The sequence below is a fragment of the Lingula anatina genome, chromosome 1 (assembly GCF_051362555.1).
Source record: "Lingula anatina isolate TDL-2025a chromosome 1, LinAna3.0, whole genome shotgun sequence".
Lineage (NCBI taxonomy): Eukaryota > Metazoa > Brachiopoda > Lingulata > Lingulida > Lingulidae > Lingula > Lingula anatina.
In genome coordinates, this window is record NC_141767.1 from 60,002,754 (window position 1) to 60,024,209 (window position 21,456).

General features: G+C 36.0%; 2 protein-coding genes across 3 annotated transcripts; one reads left to right on the forward strand and one right to left on the reverse strand.

The window, feature by feature from the left end:
- Nucleotides 1-1,923: 1,923 nt before the first annotated feature.
- LOC106165015 (atrial natriuretic peptide receptor 1) lies at nucleotides 1,924-10,902 on the forward strand. Of its 2 annotated transcripts, XM_013543085.2 has the most exons (20): nucleotides 1,924-2,107; nucleotides 2,249-2,354; nucleotides 2,771-2,927; nucleotides 3,077-3,402; nucleotides 3,661-3,809; nucleotides 3,990-4,062; nucleotides 4,314-4,464; nucleotides 4,656-4,742; nucleotides 4,956-5,099; nucleotides 5,307-5,428; nucleotides 5,678-5,859; nucleotides 6,662-6,775; nucleotides 7,016-7,135; nucleotides 7,296-7,389; nucleotides 7,678-7,905; nucleotides 8,240-8,392; nucleotides 8,623-8,721; nucleotides 9,540-9,631; nucleotides 9,760-9,865; nucleotides 10,039-10,902. In XM_013543085.2, exons 1-20 carry the CDS (start codon nucleotides 2,042-2,044, stop codon nucleotides 10,179-10,181), a joined length of 2,712 nt encoding a protein of 903 aa, XP_013398539.2. In that variant the 5' UTR covers nucleotides 1,924-2,041; the 3' UTR covers nucleotides 10,182-10,902. The 2 variants fall into 2 exon arrangements, with proteins under 2 accessions (XP_013398539.2, XP_086875021.1); XM_087018895.1 differs by lacking the exon at nucleotides 8,240-8,392.
- On the reverse strand, nucleotides 10,010-21,283 carry LOC106165055 (RING finger and CHY zinc finger domain-containing protein 1). Its single transcript, XM_013543149.3, has 9 exons — nucleotides 21,125-21,283; nucleotides 19,685-19,804; nucleotides 15,768-15,886; nucleotides 15,414-15,492; nucleotides 15,149-15,252; nucleotides 14,345-14,374; nucleotides 13,613-13,757; nucleotides 13,040-13,142; nucleotides 10,010-12,619 (listed from the first exon to the last, which is right to left on the reverse strand). Exons 1-9 carry the CDS (start codon nucleotides 21,233-21,235, stop codon nucleotides 12,483-12,485), a joined length of 948 nt encoding a protein of 315 aa, XP_013398603.2. The 5' UTR covers nucleotides 21,236-21,283; the 3' UTR covers nucleotides 10,010-12,482.
- Nucleotides 21,284-21,456: the final 173 nt, after the last annotated feature.

Genomic DNA, 21,456 nt, shown 5'->3' on the forward strand with positions numbered 1-21,456 from the left:
AGTTTTAAACCAAACAAAAAGTAACAAAAAAAAAAAAAAAAACTATAAAACTAAAATGTCATTACTAAATTTGCATTAACTTAGTAAGACAAACAATTAAAATTGAGTCTGCTGAGCTTGCTGAGACAGATCGGTTTACACTGTTGTGTAGCCGACAGGTGCAAAATGTGAGTGTCTTTACGTTAGGATTTTTCCTCATTCACTGATATAATTGACGTAAGATAAAGATTAGGCATACCATGTTATTAAATAAAGCTGTTGTAACAAATATGCATCAGAGGGGAGGGGCTAAAGCGCCGCTTTAGAGGTGAAATCTGTAATATCGCTTTTAAACAGATATCCCTCACCTGAATTTAGCTACATGTACAGGAATGTACCAAGTAAAATGTTTCGCCTCAGTTTTCGTCAAAGGACACAGTTTTGTACAAAAATCAGCATAGGCAACCACGTGCTTTTGAAATGACTTGTATTGAACTAAGGAGTTTCAACTGTTGAAACTCCTTGATTGAACTAGAATCACATAACAAAATATTATAGTAGAAAAGAAGAAAAAAATTGCACCGAGAACCAAAATTAATCTGCATTTATCTGTATATTGATAGTATTTTTTTATAAAAGGTGACGTTGATTTTAGACAGGATACCTAAAACGCGATCATCATGGAGTAGCCTACATGTATTTCAATCCAACAACCTTTATCTTAAATATACATTATTCACCGCCTTTATCTTATAGGCATAGAGGTACGGTGAATTATCGGGGATAAATATTTTTCTAAATGTGTTTGATGTGCGTTTTCATTGAGCGTTTCACTCCATAAATTGCCATTTTTACATCTAAATTATTTTGGAGAAACATTTTACATCCGTTTTTATGGAGCATTTTTAATCAATAAATTGAATCCATTCTCAAAGCGTAAGGAGTGAATCATTAAAGAGAAATTAAATTTATTTAATAAAAAAGTTCCATGAAATATTTGAAACCCATAGGCCGACATTTTTTATATTTAAATGCATAGAGGTTTAATATTGACTCAAAATACTCCATTTCAAAATGGAATTTAAATCCGTTTTTGATATCATTCCATTCATACTTATATCAGCTTCACTCAAGACAATGTAGGTCTGTATACATGAGTTTCTAGATTCTTTCATAAAATTCGTTTGGGCCAAATGATCTGTGTACGTTTACACTATGAGCCATTTCATGTGATCTTGATTTATTAATCAGCTACTTTCGTTAATTTCCATTTTTTAAAAAATATTTTAACGAATAAGTAATATGATGGATAAAAAGGCTAGCCCTATCCGACAGGACAGTAGAATTGTGGTCTTGTGAAAAGTGTTTTTCATTAAAGAATTTTTATTTGACCTCAAATTCCGTTGTTTTATTTCAAAGCTGGTGCAAGATTAAAGTGTGTACCCAATATGCAGAGTTAACTTATTAAAGATTCTCTCTGGCATTTCTCACCTGAAATCTTCATCGATGATTGTTTTGTGCAAATCAAACTGATCCTACATTGTATTTGATATTCACTTTGCAAATGTTAATTAGATAATACGACTTTGTCATTCAAGCAGTGGTACAAGATTTCTAGGCAGAGGATAGTGGCCGACGTGAAGAAGAGGATATCGAACGACGCCATGCAGTGACATACATATTAGAATGTGATATCTAAGCCAAATGACACACCGATTTAATTTCAACGAAAAATGGTCATTTTCAACTTCTTAATGTATAATCAGCCAAAGTACCGGACAAAAGAATCCACAAGATGAGAATAGTAATATAGCACCAACTATATAGTGCTCTTACCTTCTTTTGACACATTAAATTCATCTGTGTTTACTAAAAGGCACGTTCTTAATGAACAAATTCCACACTTATATAATGCGCCAGTAAGTCGTTAGATAAATGCATTAGAACATCTTATACTATATCTCTACGTTGTAACACTAGATGGTGTTTAACAATCAGGCTCTAATTGTGACGATGAGACCACAGTTTGACGGGTTCCTTGGGAGACGGGTGCGCTAGAGAGATGGACACGATTCCAAAGCGCTACTGTCTGCTTTATCAAGTCACTTTAGTATTGTTTGTCCTTGAGGTAGGAATCAGAATTAACGAGTAGATATAAATATGAAATAAGTTTGAAATTACATAAAATGTATTATTATTTACTTAGAAACACTCGCCACAAGATATGGTAATATGCTGAATATAATGGTATTGGCGTTGTTGTATTCAGATGATAGTTCCTGCCCGATGCTGGCATAACTTAGACAATGGTGAGTTCCATTGCTGGCCGGAACACGCAAGCGATGACAGACCAGAAACATATAACGAGTGTCCAGGTAGGGAAATTGAACGATGATGGCAGACCCAAAACGTCTTTTTCATTTTCTCCTCTTTTGTCTCACGACCATGTCAGAGACTATTTACATAACGTTTGACTCCAATTGACTCTTTTTTTACGTTTTTCTCAGATGTATAGACGTCAATTTGTTGAAAAACATCAATTATACGTATCCATTTGTATAGTCATTTATATCAACAATATGATAATCTATATTTATTTATCTATTTATTTGTCTGTGCTATGTTATAGTTACTAGTATTGTTATTGATTGTACCTTGTATATGAAGGTGTTTGTCAATAAAGAATCTGAATCTATAGCGGGGCAATGCAATTGATCTTGAATTCACTCTTAAAAGAGCTCCCTCTGAGCGTTCATGATTTCCAAACTTACACAATTTATCTCTACATCAGGGATAACTTTACGCTGGATAGATCCCCCTCCTGACAGCGTACGGGCTCAGAAACACTTCAACGTCACTTACGAGCTGTTAGTGGATACAATCTTCTATGAATGGGCAGAGGATAGGCAAATATTCGATGCGATTACGAATGGCACAAAGGATAAAAGGTGAGAAAAGCTTGAGGGATTTTGACAATTTTGGGTACAATTTAAGTCAAACCACTAAGTAGTTAACGTACTCCCATCGAAAATACTTGAATTGTGATATTTCAAAATGTTTTTTTAAACATACACCTCTTTCTCACATTTTTCCACAGGAAAGGTCAGACAGCAAAGCAATGGTGCGTTCACACGAAGTGTCCAAGTCCCAGTCAGGCTTCCAAAGAAAACTGTTGTGTTAATCACGTGAATGTCCATTCATGTCCCTTACACCGGACTCCTAGGATTTGCGGTCCCTGGGTGTCCCCCAATGGAACTATCTTTACCCACTCTGAGGTCATGGTCGGAAATGTAACTCAGGGGAACTGGACCAGTTTGATCAGGGGCCTATTTGAGGTTGGCCAGACCGAGTTACTGGCTCACTTTAAGCTGGGGAATATGCACATAGCTCTTCATAAGTCTGTCAAAGTGTTACCATCGACAGGTAATCGACCAAGGGCGCCTTAACATTTTCTCATTTTGAGTATTCAACTACGTTAGAAAAGATTTTTCATATTGTCATATTGAATGTACACAAAATACACAGGGAAAATTGCGCTCGCACATTTTTAGCATTAGAGGTTCATGAAAAGAAATTCTTGAGTCGACTTACATATAGCATCGATCTGTGTGTGTGTGTGTGTGTGTGTGTGTGTGCTTGAGCGTGTTTGAAAAATGTCTCTTAGTTGTCATAACGTTTCAGTGTGCGGTGATGAAGTCTGTGAAGCAGGTGAGGAAAATTGCCAGGTGTGTCCACATGACTGCGGGCCGTGTCCGCTCCCCAGGTGGCAGATTGGTCTGATGGTAACTGCTGGGGTGGTGGTGCTCATCACCGTAGCCACCATATTTGGAGTACGTTGTTTTTATTATATCGCATCGTCAGTTTAAACTATATCGACATAAAGAACCCTTTTTTAATTTGTCAAGATGAGACAAATATTGTAATTGATCTGCATAATGGCATTAACGTAACTGTTCACACAATTTTTTAACTATTTAGACACCTAACCACAAAACGTCTTTTCTTTTCAGTACTTTCATTGGAAGCAACAGAAGTTGCTATGGGATGAAAGTTGGATAATTTCCTACGGCGATGTGTTAGCAGGTAAAAACGATCTCAGTATAGATGTGATTTTTTTTTCAAAATTATTGATCAATGCAGGTGTAGATGTTTATGTTCTTGAGTACAGATCTGCGTAAAAGGATCGAGTCCTCAAACGCATAGTGAGAACTCACTGGTGAGAACTCTGTATACTGCTCACGTGAATGCATTAGATACGTCCACCAGTCACATCTACCACAATTCACGCCACTCTGAATGACACCTAACACCAAGCTGTACGCGGCCTCTTTCAGATACTACATACAATGGTTTGTTGGGCAGTGAATGGAGCCTTGCTGCCAGCTCAGCCAGCTCTGTCAGCCAATTTAATGCTGATGTGGGAGAAAAGAACAATTTTGCAGCAACAGCCAGGGTGAAGCAAATATTCACGCAAACTGGGATTTTGTAAGTACACTTGCCTCAGTCAGTTTTCAGCCATGCATGCTACGCAGGTACCGGAATATAGGAGTTGCTATTAGTTTGTATTCGTTGTCCATTTTTGGATGATAAAACGCTTTTTATCACAAAGTTTATCTGACCAAACATCTCTTTTTCAAAATGGAAAATGAAGTACTTTTCCCCTCTTATTTTCATAGCAAGAACAGATTGGTTTCCATAAAAAGAATAGAGAAGAGGTATTTCAGCTTAACCAAAATTATCAGGTTGGAAGTCTCACAAGTCAGGTATGTGGCATATGTATATATCTAGTATAAATCAGTTATCTAGGAATGCTGCAATCATTTTTTCTATGAACAGTTTTTGTAGTTAACATTTATTTTGAGGTTTACATTGTTTGAGATGCAAAATGATGAAACTATATATATGAATTTCCAAGATTAAACTGAGGCAATACATATGAGCTGAATAATTATTGTTTTTTTTTTTAATTCTACCAGACAGCTGGATCATGTTAACCTGGTAAAATTTATTGGAGGTTGTGTTGAGATCCCTACTGTGGCCATTATCACAGAGTACTGCCCTAAAGGAGGCCTTAATGATGTGCTGCAAAATGATGAGATCCCTCTCACCTGGGCCTTCAGGTAATATTCTGAACTGCCTATAGAATATGTATGGATAAACCAAGCTTAAATATATCATTATCTTATTAGATTTATGAAAAAAGAAATCACAGATTTGTTATATTCAAGATTTTAAAAAAATCAAGTTATTAATGCTTTACAGAGTCTGCAGTGCCTGCATATAAATGTCACATAACATTATCTGTAGATTTTTGTTTGTCTTTTCAGATTTTCTTTTATACATGACATAGCTCGTGGTTTGCATTTTCTCCACTATAATAAAATAACCCATGGGCGTCTCAAGTCTCCAAACTGTGTGATAGATGACAGATGGACTGTAAAAATATCTGGTATGCCACACTTCATTAACAGCTTATCTGCACTGGCCAGAATATTTAAATGGTTATGTAATAGAGATTACGGTATAACCTCAGCAGATCTTCTAATTTTAATTATTAAAATAATACTCAGAATTGCAATATCATCATTGTACAATTGGATGCAAGTTTAATTCCTTTTTTTTAACAGTCAATATAAATATTCATGCTATGTTTTACTTCTAAACAATATCTAGGCACCATTGCTTAATTCTTTGTCAGACTTTGGACTTGCTACATATCGTGAAGATGTGGAAGAAGACAAGTACAGGAGTAAGGCCTGCAGAGTGTATAGAGCCCCAGAGCTGACACACCTTCCTGCTGCTCAACCAACACCAGAGGCAGATGTTTATGCATTTGCCATCATTCTAGTAGAAATTGCCACAAGGAATGGACCATATGGGGTAAATAATTTTTGTTTCTGTAAAAGTCCTTGCTGTAATCTAAGATCTAATATACCGTTTATTAGATCTTAGCTGTAATATACCGTTTTTAAGAGAATGCTCCATGGCATATTTGAGCAACAAAAAGTCCTGTTAAAGTAGAAATTAAACAATTATTGGTCTTGGCTGAGGTCAGTTTGTTGTTTTGCAGATCTCAGATAAGTGATTTTTATAAGATAGCACACTGTCACTTGAGTGATATTGGCAGAACACCTCAAGCATCAGCTCTTCATTTGCTTATTAAACAGTGTAAAGCTAGACCTGTCCTTATGTGGCACAGATTCCTTAAAGGTTGCTGCACCAAAGGAATGTAATTTGCTTTCACTTTTATTACACAGGATAGTCTCTCCAAATTTTTTTATAGAAACTCAAAACATATCTTTAAAAAATTGACTAGAATTTTTAATGGCTTTTTTCAAAGACTTGGTAAAGTAGCACTTTTAACTCTACATTATTTAAAATAATTTGTTTAAAAAATATTTTGCCTTTTTTCACTAGACTTTTATATACTGTATTCATATTGTATTGTAAAGCCTACAGAGTGTAAAGAGTCCCAGAACTGACACACTGCTGCTCCGCCAACACCAGAGGCGACGTTCTGGTAGAAATTGCCACAAGAAACATAATTGAATTTGACTCCTTCAATAATAATAATAATAATAATAATAATAATAATAATAATTATTATTATTATTATTATTATTATTATCGATGCTGAATAAATTACAGTTTAATTTGTTCCCTTGCAATTATCCTGTTCCAGGAGGAAGATATTGATGACCTACCTGACCACTGGAAGCCCAGCCTACCAGATTTACAAAGTTCTGGTAAAACAAGTAAAGAATACTCTTGTCCTTGTGGTGACCAGTACATTCAGGTAACAAAGTTAAAGAAATACTGCAGTGATGGTGCTGATTAAAACAAAATTCAAAACTAAAATTAAAACTGTGCAAGTGCAAGATAAGTACAAACATGTTGTAATTTGAATGGATGCAGGTTGTGAAATTAGCATATGACTTAGAGGGAAATATACAAAAAGACTTGAATGTTTGTTATAATGGGGTTTTTCCCATTTAAAAACAGTTTTAATACTTAAACAGAAAAGCTTTGTTTTCAGTTAATAAAGCGCTGCTGGAGTGACAATCCATTTGACAGACCAAACTTTGAACAAATTAAGCGACAAATCCACAAGATCAACCCCAATAAACAGAGCCCAGTGGATATGATGATGACCATGGTAAGCTGCTCTCACTTTTTTTTTTTTTTTTTTTTTTTTGTAAGTAGGAAAAATACTGTGCTTTATAAACTTTGCTTATCATTCATTTAAATCATTTCATTATTAAATTTATTTTGCCTGGTAGTTGAAAAACAAAACTCAATGTACACTTTGTTTCTAGATGGAGAAATATTCAAAGCATCTGGAAGTGATGGTTGCAGAGAGAACTCAGGATCTGATGGCAGAGAAGCAGAAAACAGACAGACTATTATACAGTATGTTGTTAGATGTATAACATATAACTACATGTACCAGACACATAATTACATGTATATGGCATGTCTTTCATGTCATTCAGTTAACAAATGAGATATAATTTGGCAGAGAAGACTAGTAATTCTTATACTCAGTTATGGTAGTATACATATACTGGGGTATCTATGTATCAGCTGTTTTTCCAAAAGAATGATTCAATGGAACACAATGAAGGACTTTGATTGAAATTGTATCTCTGTGGAGATGAAATCAGTAGGCAGATCTATTAAGTTGAAATATATTTCCAGGCATGTTACCTAAAAGTGTAGCAGATGCCCTGCGTCTTGGAAAACCAGTTCAAGCAGAGTCCTTTGAGTCCTGCACCATTTTCTTTAGTGACATTGTGGGTTTCACTGAGCTGGCAGGACACAGCACACCTCTGGAGGTGGTCACACTGCTCAATAAACTGTACACATGCTTTGATGAAATCATTGACAGATACAGTGTATATAAAGTGGAAACAATAGGGGATGCATGTAAGTACGGTTGGTGTATGGTGGATTTTGTTGCAAAGTGTACTAGTATGTGAATTGTTGTAACACAACTTTTCTTTGATGGTCAAATGACCATGACTCCTATTTTGGTACAAAATGTTATTAATCAGATTAAACATAACAGGTTCATAAACAACATCACCAAATGTCATATGTTAGTATATAATCAGGTTATTACAACTTATACAAGTACATTGGTGATTATACAATGGAATGAATATATATATATATATATATATATATATATATATATATATATATTCATTGTATCATGCATACAAAATTAATGCATTTATGAATTCATTGGATGTTGCAGATATGGTTGTATCAGGAGTTCCAATAAGAAATGCAAACCACCACTGTAAAGAAATAGCTAATCTGGCTATTGACTTGGTAAAGGAAAGTGAAATGTATGTTATACCTCACAAACCTTATGAGTCACTCAGGATAAGAGTGGGACTGCACTCGGGTATGTTAGATGTAGGATCTTTCAAACACAGCGCCATCTTGGATCAAAAAATAATAAAAATGTGCCATTTGAATTTTACAGATGACCAAATTGATCTTCAATGTGGAATTTATTCATATAAATGTTTTAAACCCCAGTACAATAGGCCATGTAAGTACACTGCCCTGTGCTACAATTTATATTGAGGTGGCTAACCCATCTTTGATTAAATATTTGCTATTGTTGTTTAGGTCCAGTGTGTGCAGGAGTAGTTGGTTTGAAGATGCCCAGGTACTGTCTGTTTGGTGATACTGTGAACACTGCCTCCAGGATGGAGTCTACAGGGGAAGGTAAGTATAGTCAGCATGGTGGTCTTAGAACGCATTCAGAACAGCTGACTTACATATCTGTGGATTAAATATGGCTGACCCACTTGAATGCTTGTTGCATAATCCCCGTGGCGAATCTATTTAGTGTCTAATCGGAAATTAAGCGGCAATCTTTTTAGTGGGTCACCATATTTGATCTGCAGATCTGTTAGTCTGCTGTTCTGAATGTGCTCTTAGTGAGTATTACTGTACATAATTCTCATGACATGTCTATCATTCTTCAGGGAGCGTAGGGTCATCTTGTCTCTGCATTTTTTAAAAAAAATTTTAAAATTTTAAAATTATTTTGTAAAAAAGCAATTAACACACAAAATGTGTCCTATTTAAAGATATACTGTACAAGATTTTGGTGCAAGGATTTTTCTTTATGGCATAAGCCTTGCGATTAGTTGCAAGCATTCCTTGATTTTTCACTTCATGTAAAATTTTATTTTTGAGAAGGGAACAGAAATTCAGTTACTTAAATATGATGATAAATGTACTCGTTTAAAGATATTAGTGCAGGTCATCATCATTTAACAAAGAATATGGAAAGATTTAAGATGTTGGACATTCCATATGATATTCCTTTCAAAGGGCAATGATGCATAACAGTTACCATTCCTTATAACAACAAGCCACCAGAAACGGTTAATAAACAAATCAAATAAATAGAAAAGTGACTGGCTCAATCGGATAGTGCTAGTTAACACACTGTTCATGTGAGCAGTGTGCAAATTTCAGACACTAAAAGATATGAATTATGATTTGAAGGTGAAGTGTTGTATGATACATTCCAGCTGGGAAAATCCACATAAGTGATACCACATACCAGCTGCTACAGGAATATCAGGGGTTCTGCTGTCAATCCAGGGGGACCATCCCTATCAAGGTAGGTGACATTTAATTTGTATTCAAAATTATTGCTAACATACAAAAAATTGACTGACTTCGTGGTGATTGATTCCCTAGCTCAGAGTGAACAAATAACAAGATTTCCTCATTATGTGACATTTCTAGGGAAAAGGGGACATGAAAACCTGGTGGTTAGCAACATTCCCAGCAAACAGACTAGAAGAAGTGAAAGCTAACATTCTTAGAAATGACAGCATCAATGAAATACTAGGTATGTAATGTGTGGACAGGAGCATAGGCCCATACATATGGAAATTTGTATGTTTCAGACACTTGTTTTAATGCTGTTAACCAGTTCTACTCTCTTGCACATAAATTAGAAAAATATAAGCTGAAAAATTTCATAAACAATCCATTAAGTGTATAAAAACATCTTTTTATTAGGCTGCAAAAGAAAGAAAAAGAAGAAAATGAAAAGAAGTAGAAATATGTACTCCAACTGTCCAGATTTGAGAAATACAGCTGACAGTGCATTAGGACAAAAGCCCACTCAAGACCACTGCCAGATGGACTTCACAATCTGCTGACCAAGTCAATAAAGACAGTGTATATTTGTGTATATTGGGTCAAAAATATGACAGGAAGTAACATGCAACTTTCAGTATGGTTTTTAACTTTCAACATGCGTCATTATAGAAGATCCTTACTGAAATGGATTTGTCAGCATTTTTTAAAATGTATTCACAGAACATTCAAGACAAAAATCAATTATGGTTCAATATATATATATATATATATATATATATATATATTTTATTACCTTACCCAAGCTAACATTATTGCCTGTGTGTTTATACCCAGATGCTAAACACATCTAAGGAAAACATAAAAGTCGGTACCTGTAAAATGAGTTACATGCATTTTAAAATTATGCCTTATTCCTTTCAGTGTCAGGGGAGTAAAACGGAGGTAGAAAAGTTTGTAATATGGGAGCCATATACATGTATGAAACCACAATCGGGTATATATGCATAGAAAAGCAGTAAGAAAAGTTTTTTTAATCATAAAACACCTTCTGCCAAAAATTAATAACATTGAAAGCACTTTCATTGTACTGATAAATCAAAACAGGAAATGGGTGAAAAAGTGAAAGACACTGAATGAAATCAACAATCAAATTTCACTATTATTACAAAAGTTGGAAACAACTGTTCAAGTGAAAACAAGGCTGTGCAAGTCTTAAGTCTTCCTTGTTTAAGTCACAATTACTTGATAAAATGAGAGTCATTGTACTCTAATGAATATGCACTGCAATATTTACCTTTTTGAAACACTTTGTTTATAATTTTGACACATTGTGAACTGTTATCCTATAAACCCTTTGAAAGTAAACTTGGAACTAAAGTCCCATGCAAAATTGTTGCTGATTTGACCATATCAAGAGCAAGTTTGGCACCTCGGCATCAAAATCATGTCTATAGATGTGTTGAGTCCACAGATCTTTATTCATTGCACTAATCTGTGTAAAAAATTGTCTTTCAAATATTTGAAAACATACAATTAATGTTTCTAAAAAGGTCAAATTTTGTATGACCGTTGTCATGTGCCAATTCATAAAATAAGTCTTCGTTCACATGGAAAGTCTATTTTCTAAAAATCTATTTTCTATTCGCGGTATCTTATGATCACGGTCTGTGCCCTGAATATCCCGCGCATATACTGGCAGCGCGAGCCAGTTACTTATACAAAGCTGTAATTAATTCTCGGCTCTGCTCGCATTCTATAAAATCTCATCCTCCGTTGCCGCATCGCTTGCCATTGGATCATGACGGTTGCACTCGTATCTGTCGTGTTTATAGCTTCTTCATCTTCTTCGTTTTGTTGTTGCACAAAATCGACAAACACATTTTTCAAAGCAACCGCGACCACCATTGACTTTCTAACTTCCTACTGTGCATGCGTCAAGGTTTCAGAATCTCCTCCGAGCACAGCCGAGAATTAATTACAGCTTTGGAAGTAACTGACTCGCGCTGCCAGTAATTACGCTGCGGGATATTCAGGGCACAGACCGTGATCACAAGATATATCGCGAATAGAAAATAGATTTTTAGAAAATAGACTTTCCATGTGAACGAAGCCTAAGATATTGCAAATCTGAAATGTTTATGCTGAGAACAGGTCTCTTAACACATGCTTTCATACATGTATAATTCATGGTCATTCAAGTGAACCATGTGACAGCTCAACCAAATGCTGACTTAATATCACAGCTACAACTTTCACGTATATTGTTCAAGTGTCACTTTCTATATTTTACATCTATAACAAAATCCAATGCCTCCAATCAATTACCACTATGACTGAAACAAATGCAAGAAAGCTAAATCATGCATTTTTGTAAATGTATCAGCTTTAGTATTTCACATATATAACAAAATTCAACCCCTCCAATTATGCAGTAAATCTGTACAGAAAAACATTTTGTACAAATAAAATATCTTTATAAAATCAAACTGCATTTAAACAATAGTTGACAAGCCCATCCTTCAGATGGATTAGTCTACTAGTATCTGGATTTAATTGGCAGAAAATCACTACCAACTAAGCAGTGAGGTATTATGATATGTTATCTCTCTAGCTTTGCTAATTGTCATCTACATCACATAAAGCATTAGACAGCATTCCCATAGATTTAGATCAATCCATCTAGATCGACCTAACTCCCTGGGGTTCACGCTAAATCGATGTCAGCCGAGCGCGCACGGTAGTTAATTACCCCCTTACAGCTTTTAGTAGGCGGGACAGATGCTTAAGCCAGCTAAGCTGACAGTAATCTAGTGAGACTCCCCTCAGGGATAGATCAATCTAAAACCTGTGGGAATGGGGTCTTAGTGTTTATTACTCCTATGGTCAGCTACATCTAGCTCACTATGATCAGCTGTATGTTGTTCCCTAGGGTCCAGTGTGTCTACATTTTCACTCTGTCCATTGGATTCCTGGGTTGCTGCTGCAGCTTGGGATCCTTCTGCCAAAATAGAAGGAAAAGACAACTGTCATTTGTCACAAAGATTTGCATTTATTATAAAATTCAGGTCCTCTTACACTGTAGGGTCACTCCTATATTCCATCCATTAGAGGATCTGAAAATGGCACCATTTCACTTCTCATTTGGACGAACATACCCCGGTATATGGCTGCCACATTATGTATGCTGACTTAAAAATATTACCTAAGGTTGTAACATTCATTCAAAACTGCAACATAAATACCTTTAAATCATTTTACACCCCAATATTCCAGTCTACCTGGTAAACTTATGTGCAGAGATATTTTAAGATGTTGCCTCCCTATCTAATTACCTTTTAAGAGCGGGTTAAATTGTGAAAATTGTCATTTCTTTTAGTTTTATTGCATTTAATATTTGGATTTAATTGACAAGAATTACCTTCTACGTTTGCTCCTTGCTCAGGTTCCTGAGTTCTACAGGTATTATATGAGCCACAAGCTGCACACTTCAATCCAAGCACATGGAACAATACTCGACTCTCCTGATTGGAAAAAAAAAATCACATTTACCCCATTGCAGATGCAATCTCAGTCGTAAATATTGTCACATGAATTTTAAAACTGTTTTTTCTGAAAACGTTTGTCCTTAAAATACTGTATGATCAATGTCTTAGGAAAGCTCTACCACTCAACCATATAATTTCACTACAAGGGACTTTGCTTCCTTTTACAAGTTCAGTTTGTTTCCGGTTTTTAAGTGGAAGTAAATAAATGACCATGTTGAGTGTTTAGGCTCCGTTTTGGTGATTCTCTTATGTAATGGTCAGGCCATTAAGTTGTCAGTTTCTCCAAACGCACTGGTACAGCCATTTTGCCATGAAATACCTCTCAATGTGAAAAGGTCTTCAATTTTTTGCTAAATGTATGCCAAGACATTAACTAATTACACAAGTTAATCTCATTTCCCATATCAAGGTACCAGAAAAAATCCACTACAGATATCACTACATACCTCATGACAGTCCCTGCACAGAATCTGTACATTGTAGTCTTTGTATTCATCTGGCATAGGAGTCGCGGCTATCTCCTCATCCAGGTGCTCCCACACACCCTTCATGTCCACCAAACACTGGGCACATGTAGGGCAGGCATAGTTTCTAAGTAAGTACACAGTGTGCATAGAATTAGTCTTACAACATTAAAACTCCACCTAAATCTTTATATCGTTGGTGTCAAAATATATCAAGCTTATAGATTATGTCAATATGTCAAGTTATAGGTTAACTTGTTGTAGGACTTGCATAAGTCATGTCAAAAACCAATTTACAACAGTTTTGGTGAATCTATAAAATTAGTAGGACATGCACTAAATCTCTTCAATGGCAAGAAATAACAAAAATGTAGATCAAGTCCATCTGTATTAAGTCTTTTTTTATCAGAAAATGTGTTTAGCATTAGCTTTGGAAACGCAATAAAAAAGCTTCAGTTCTGGGTAGGTGCTGCAGCACAAAATATGTCGATTGCTCAACAGTTGGTAAATGTGCCAGTCCAATCTTAGTTTTGAGGAAATAAGAACTTTTTAAATAGAAGAAAATGCATTGGGTATGTGTTTTGTAATAAAATCTTTAAAGTTATAAATGAAAAATTGCTGTTTCAGTAAAATTTGTCCTGCTTCTTCTACTGTTGTAAGCATAATAATGCTAACTCTGCTGTCTGGCTACTAAAGTGACCACTAGTGGCTTACCCTGTTTTCAGCATGCCATTCATACAGGTCCTGGAAAATAAGGTGATATTTCAGTCTGGACCAATTAAGTATTTGTCTTCATATCAGTGCAAATCTTTAATATCTCTTTAATTTGATGTTGTGTACCCTACACTTCCAAAGATGACCTCTTGTGAGTGGGCTTCAAAATGACCACCAAATTCAAAATCTGGTAACGTCACCAAGGCAATTTAGAATTACATACATTCATTCAACTAAAGAAAATTCCTTTAAAGTTACATATCAAGTCAAATCTTTACCACTTAACCTGACCAAATACTTGGTTTCAAATAACTAAATAGCTACATAACTAAAAGATATCAAATAACTTAACTAAAAGATATAACAAAGGTTATCATCTCAAACTTCCCAAAAATTGATACCAGTAACCTGAACAGAAGTTTTCTGCTTTCTTTCTGTGATATGGTCATTTTTACCCCTTTTCATTTAAATATTGCTATTGTACGTTCGACAGTAATGCATAATACATTACTATGTCATCTGTCAGACTTTTACAAACTGGAGGGACAGATAAATAGGTCCAGTTTACAAGAAATTTGAACAAGGTCCAATTTTAAAGCTATTTTTTGGCTGACAGAGTGATTAATTTGGTTTATTCTTTGGCATGTCTAATTTATTTCAGTCGTTTAAGAAACTAGTCGAATTTTTTTTTTTTTTTTTTTTGCATAACAGGGAATCTACCCTCAGTTCATATGCACTTTTAAATAACAATGTTTGGACTGCAAAATCTAACATTTTGCTAAAAAATATTTTTCTCTTTCTTACTCATGTATAGGATGTCCACATGGTGGCATACACACACTTTCCCTAGATGTATGAAGAAGTTCTAAGCAAACAGGACAGTTAGACTTGGAAGCATTCTCAACACACTGAAAAAGAAATAGGCTCCACTATGTTAATTAGATTTTCGACTGAGGAAATATATTAGGAGAACAATGTTAGTTATTCACTAAAGGATTCCAGTTTAACTTGACCATTTATGACCACTTATATAAAAGTTATACATCAGATTGAATAAAATTCCCATTACCTTGTGGCTTTCCCTCAGGCCAACATGGAGGCACATATCACACTTTAAACAATGAAAGAAATTGTCTCTACCACCAACTCTGAAATCACAAATATAAGAACTTTGGAGAGGTAACAACTCTTTTATCCCTTGTATCTCATGTATTATTTATGACGAGCATGTACATCATACCAGATATTGATGGTAAATAAAATCAGTATGCAAATGCCCAAAAACATATAACAATATTTTTTTATGAAAAGGCAATTAAAGAATAATATGACAGATGAGTAACTTAAGACATTTAAGTCTACAGAGATATTAAACATACATATTTAGATAAAAACATCTCAACCTTAATTTTTGCCAAAGTACCTGCATATTCCACAGGCATCACAATGAAACTGCTTCTTATCCTGGTCATCAAACAAATTGCACACTTGACAGAAATACTTTCCAAACTGGACCATGCACTGTCTGCAATTACTGGCCACCTATATGTGGACATTTCTTTTAAAAATCAAAGTAATCCTATTTTATAGTTTCACAGAAAAAAGGTTACTAGTAATTAGTTTCTGTCTATACTTCAGGTTTTTAAAAAAACAAATTTAATTCCATAACATATTTATCCAATTAAAACTTCACAATGCACATTAAGGCTTCGTTCACATGCAATGTCTATTTTCTAAATTCTATTTTCTATTTTCGGTATGTCTTATGATCACGGTCTGTGCACTGAATATCCCGTGGCGTAATTACTGGCAGCGCGAGCCAGTTACTATAAGTTACTATAAGTAACTGGCTCGCGCTGCCAGTAATTACGCCGCGGGATATTCAGTGCACAGACCAGGCCCGTAGCCAGGGGGGGGTCGGGGGGTTCGAAAGAACCGCCCCTTTTGCTGGGAAAAGGTCCACTCTGGGTAAAATTTTATCTAGGTACATGAACATTTTATGGGAAAAGGTCCACTTTTTCAGTAAAAGAACCCCCCTTTTGAAATTGCTGGCTACGGGCAAGCAGACCGTGGTCATAAGATAGCGCGAATAGAAAATAGAATTTAGAAAATAGACATTGCATGTGAACGAAGCCTAAGTGTTCCTTATATCAAAATTAAATAAATGTAGACAGAAACAAACAAACAAATAAACTAGAGGATCAGAGAGGCGATACCGCCTCCAGATATTGTACCACCAGCTGGAGTAAGCGCATTCGTATGGACCCCCCCCCCTCCTAAAAGGGACACCATCACCAGTCTGGTGTTTGACAAGCTCTATAAGATGCAATCAACAAGAGTTCTCAAAATATGCAAAAAATATAACTAAAAATGATACAATCAAGCAGATTTTCAAATTGACTTGCATTTTCCTACCCTTGCTCACTACTGTATTCTCTAGACAAAAGGCCTATTGGTTTTCCTTGAAATGTGTTGTCAATGGTGCATATATGCTGACAAAAGAGAAAACCTAGGGGAAACAATGGGCACATCTCTGCTAGATTTCAAGATATGAGAGGCAAGAAAATATGCAAAGCTCAGTTCATGGTGAAAAAGTAGGTCAAAGGTCAATTTCAATATCATAGTATATGAATTTCTATTCAAGTTCAATAGCAACCATGGACATTTCTTTGCCAATTTTGCAGATTTAAAGGCCAGAAAACATGCAAAAAGCAGTTCATCATAAAAAGTAGGTCAAAGGTCAATTTCAAGGTCACAGATTGCTAGTGTATTACTTCCTATTCAAGTTCAATAGTAACTATGGACCTATCTGTCAGTTTTGAAGATAAAGGTGAACGAAAATTTGCTAAGTTCAGTTCATAGTAAAAGGAAGGTCAAAGGTCAATTTAAAGGTCACAGTAAATTGCCAGTTCATGACTTCCTATTTAAGTTCAATAGTAACTATGGACCTATCTCTGCCAGTTTTGGAGATTAAAGGGAACAAAAATTGGCAAAGTTCAATTCATGGTGAAAAGTAGGCCAAAGGTCAATTTTAAGGTCACTGATTAATTGCCAGTATGTGACTTCCTATTCAAGTTTAATAGTGACTATGGACCTATTATGGGCGGCGGTTTATACAAAAATGCAAAACACGATTAGTCGTCATCGTTATCAGATCAGTCGAAATGAAAACACGATTAGTCGTCGTCGTTATCAGATCAGAAGGCAAAATACGACTAGTAGTCGTCAAAACGCAACTAGTCATCAAAACGCAACTTGTCATCATCAAAACGCAACTAGTCATCATCAAAACGCAACTTGTCATCAAAACGCGATTTGACGCCAGATGGCGCCCATTGTACGAAAATCTAGGCCAAGTCACATGATCCACAGTGATCAAAATGGCGGACGTTATTGAAGCAGCATTATCATATTCCTCGCTCGAACTCGAGAATTATCTCGAGTTCGAGATATTATTATATATATAATATCATTATTAGATTGTACGCGTAGAGATAATTCTCGAAATAATAAATAATTAGATAATTTATTAAATAATTTGGACATGTTATAAATTTAAAAAAAAACAAAAACACACACTTGTGAAGCACTGCTTTATTGTTGTACTCATTTCACAAGTTCCAGATATTATTATATATATAATATCATTATTAGATTGTACGCGTAGAGATAATTCTCGAGGTCGAGCGAGGAATATGATAATACTGCTTCAATAACGTCCGCCATTTTGATCACTGTGGATCATGTGACTTGGCCTAGATTTTCGTACAATGGGCGCCATCTGGCGTCAAATCGCGTTTTGATGACAAGTTGCGTTTTGATGATGACTAGTTGCGTTTTGATGATGACAAGTTGCGTTTTGATGATGACTAGTTGCGTTTTGATGACTAGTTGCGTTTTGACGACTACTAGTCGTATTTTGCCTTCTGATCTGATAACGACGACGACTAATCGTGTTTTCATTTCGACTGATCTGATAACGATGACGACTAATCGTGTTTTGCATTTTTGTATAAACCGCCACCCATAACCTATCTCTGCCAGTTTTGGATATTAAAGGGAACAAAAATTGGCAAAGTTCAATTCATGGTGAAAAGTAGGTCAAAGGTCAATTTTAAGGTCACTGTTAAATTGCCAGTATGTGACTTCCTATTCAAGTTTAATAGTGACTATGGACCTATCTCTGCCAGTTTTGGAGATTAAAGGGAACAAAAATTGGCAAAGTTCAATTCATGGTGAAAAGTAGGTCAAAGGTCAATTTTAAGGTCACTGTTAAATTGCCAGTATGTGACTTCCTATTCAAGTTCAATAGTAACTATTGACCTATCTCTGCCAGTTTTGGAGATAAAAGGGAACAAAAATTTGCAAAGTTCAGTTCATGGTGAAAAGTAGGTCAAAGGTCAATTTCAAGCTCACATCTAGATTGCAAGTAAATGACTTCCTATTCAACTTAAATAATAACTATTGACCTATCTCTGCCAGTTTTGGAGATATAAGGGACTAAATGTTACAATTCTGAGTTACAAAAATGTGCCACCACAAAGTACTTTTTAATACAGCATAACACGAAAACCGTATGAAATACAAAAAAACGGAGACCACTCTCAGTGTTGGGCTTTACATGCTCTACAAAATGCAAAAAAGAACGGGTCGCTAGCATTAACGGTTCCCGAATTAGAGACAGTTTTCATTTTCGGTATTTTATGGCCGCTACTCCTGTGAAAATGCACCGATTGACCCCAAATTCACAGAGATGAAAGATGACCCAAAGGGTAACACTTTCCAATATAATTATTGGTTAAGTCTGTGTAGTGTCTGAATAACAGTGCAAATAATATTTTTTTTCGTAAAAAATTTCATTTTTTTGAAAATTTTGGCCCGTTTGACCTTGAAATAAAGGTCAAAGGTCAAATCCAAGGGCATATTTGAAATCTACACATATGACTTTTGGAAAGCCGTCTGTAGAAAATTTTCCCATAATTCCTTCCGTAGGGTAGATAATTGGCATTGAATTTTCAAAAATTTTGACAAGGGTGCATTTCAAGGAGCGTCACGCCCAGGTCAATGTACCGACTGAGACAAAAAAACCTGGGGGTTCAAGTTGAGGTTATATGTGACCTAAATCCAAGAGATGGGGACAGGGGTCCTTGCGGTCTAGGAGGAGAAGCGGTAACGGTGACTTGTATCCGGCGCCAGTACGCGGAGCCGGCGGAGCTTACGGAGCCGGCGGAGCCAACGGAGCCGGACGAGACGGGTCGGGACTAAAACCATGAGTACCGCCAGCGTACACGCTGGTGGTACTAATAAAATCTTGTGTTATTCTTTTTTGCTTCAACCTACTGGTTGCTGTTCTGCACACTTGAGACATTTCACCTTCCTCACATCTTTGCGTTGTATTTGGTGTTGTTCAGCTTCATCATGGCACACACGACATGTGTAGATCTTGTTGCAACATGGTGTCTACATGATTGAAAAAAAAAGCAAGAATATTCTTTAAGTTCACTTATATTTACAATTAAAAATACTTTTCATTTCATAAAAAAATTAATAGCAAATCTCAAATGGTCTTCCAAGTAGTGACAATGAAGCAGGGCCGTGGACAGTCATTTTGAAGGGGAGATTCTATTCCTGAAAAAGTGGACCTTTTACCATGAAACTTTTGATTAAATTTTACCAAGCACGGTGTCACGTGAAGAAACTGTCGTCGTGAATAAACCGTTCTGGCGGATTATTCACGCGGGGGTAGCAGTCTGTTGACTTACAGTATGTAGCTGCACATGCATTTCCATCATTTCCCCGTAGAGAAAGTTGTAGTATTATCAAACACACAATTTATTTTTAATGAAAATGACTGAACTCTGAATTGAAAGAACATTGTAGAGTGAAAAGATTTATACTACGAGTCTTAGATCTGCCACGTTTTTTACACAGAGCAAAACAGTTCAGTCACGATCAAAAGCTCACTTCCAACATTCCCCCGTATACTGTATTAATAAGATTATCAAATACATACTCTCTCATGACGAAAACCACAAAATTATGAATTGGAAAATCATAGTTCAGTGCAACCATAGCGCCTACTTAGGACGACATCATCATACCGGAAGTAACTTCTTTCAATCTACCCTCAATGCGCATGTGCAGAACGGTTTCGTCACGGCACGGGTCTATCACGCCACACCGACCATTTATTGGCAAAAGGGGGTCGTTTAACCCCTTCTCCTCATCTTGGGGGGGGGGGGCAGAGCTGACATATTAAAGAAGTAATACTCTTTCTTCTTTACGTGATACCATGCAATGCCTCTTATTTAAACCTACTAGTATGTAAATGAAGACAAGATGTTCTGGCATTCTGATTAATTTTATATATTTCCCTGGTGTACCCAGTGGCGGAGTTAGAGGGAGGGGATGGTCAGGGGAATCCTGCCCCCCCTCCCCCCCCCCCCCCCTTCGGTTTCTGGTCCCCTCTTGAAATAAGAATTTTGACTACAGTAGCTGAATCAAAGTTTTAAACCGTCAAAAAAGTTCGGGGCCCATGATACATGACACATGATAGTGAGGTGCAGCGGTCCCCTCCCCCACGTTTACAGCACAGTTAAGTACTGAGTATAAGTGCACAGATTTACATTATTATTTGATACTTGGACCTAAATAGATTGATACTATGCCAGTAATTTACAACTCCCAAGAATCAAAGATTTAATATGGCACTCAGTAAAATTCATTCAATCTTTCATAGCTAGACAAGCTTCAATAATTATATGGAATAGCTGATCTTACAATAAATGCACATTTACGCCTGTAGTGTTCACATCCCAAGTTTTTTTCATCAGAATCGGTAGATTTTTCGTTGACATCACTACTGCCATCTGCACTATCCGTGTCCGCCATTGGAACGGTTAAAAACCATCGGTAGAGGGTGCTGCAAAATGCGAAAGGTGAGCAGACGTGTACAAGACAGCTTCGCGCATTTGGAGCCCAGTAAATGCCCAGAAAATGTCCAGAAAATATATCCAATGAGAAACAGTCTGAAGGTGTAGAGACTTCCGCGTATTTTGTGAACCAACCATTGCAAAAAAAGACAACACGTTAACAAAATAAATAAATGATAA

Coding starts and splice junctions, on each gene's coding strand:
- LOC106165015 (XM_013543085.2), top strand. CDS start 2,042: ATGGACACGATTCCAAAGCGCTACTGTCTGCTTTATCAAGTCACTTTA. Junction 2,928..3,076: donor AATGGCACAAAGGATAAAAG/GTGAGAAAAGCT, acceptor ATTTTTCCACAG/GAAAGGTCAGACAGCAAAGC. Junction 7,906..8,239: donor GGAAACAATAGGGGATGCAT/GTAAGTACGGTT, acceptor TGGATGTTGCAG/ATATGGTTGTATCAGGAGTT.
- LOC106165055 (XM_013543149.3), bottom strand. CDS start 21,235: ATGGCGGACACGGATAGTGCAGATGGCAGTAGTGATGTCAACGAAAAA. Junction 15,887..19,684: donor AGTGTGCAGAACAGCAACCA/GTAGGTTGAAGC, acceptor GTCCACATATAG/GTGGCCAGTAATTGCAGACA. Junction 13,143..13,612: donor TGTGCAGGGACTGTCATGAG/GTATGTAGTGAT, acceptor TTTTCCAATCAG/GAGAGTCGAGTATTGTTCCA.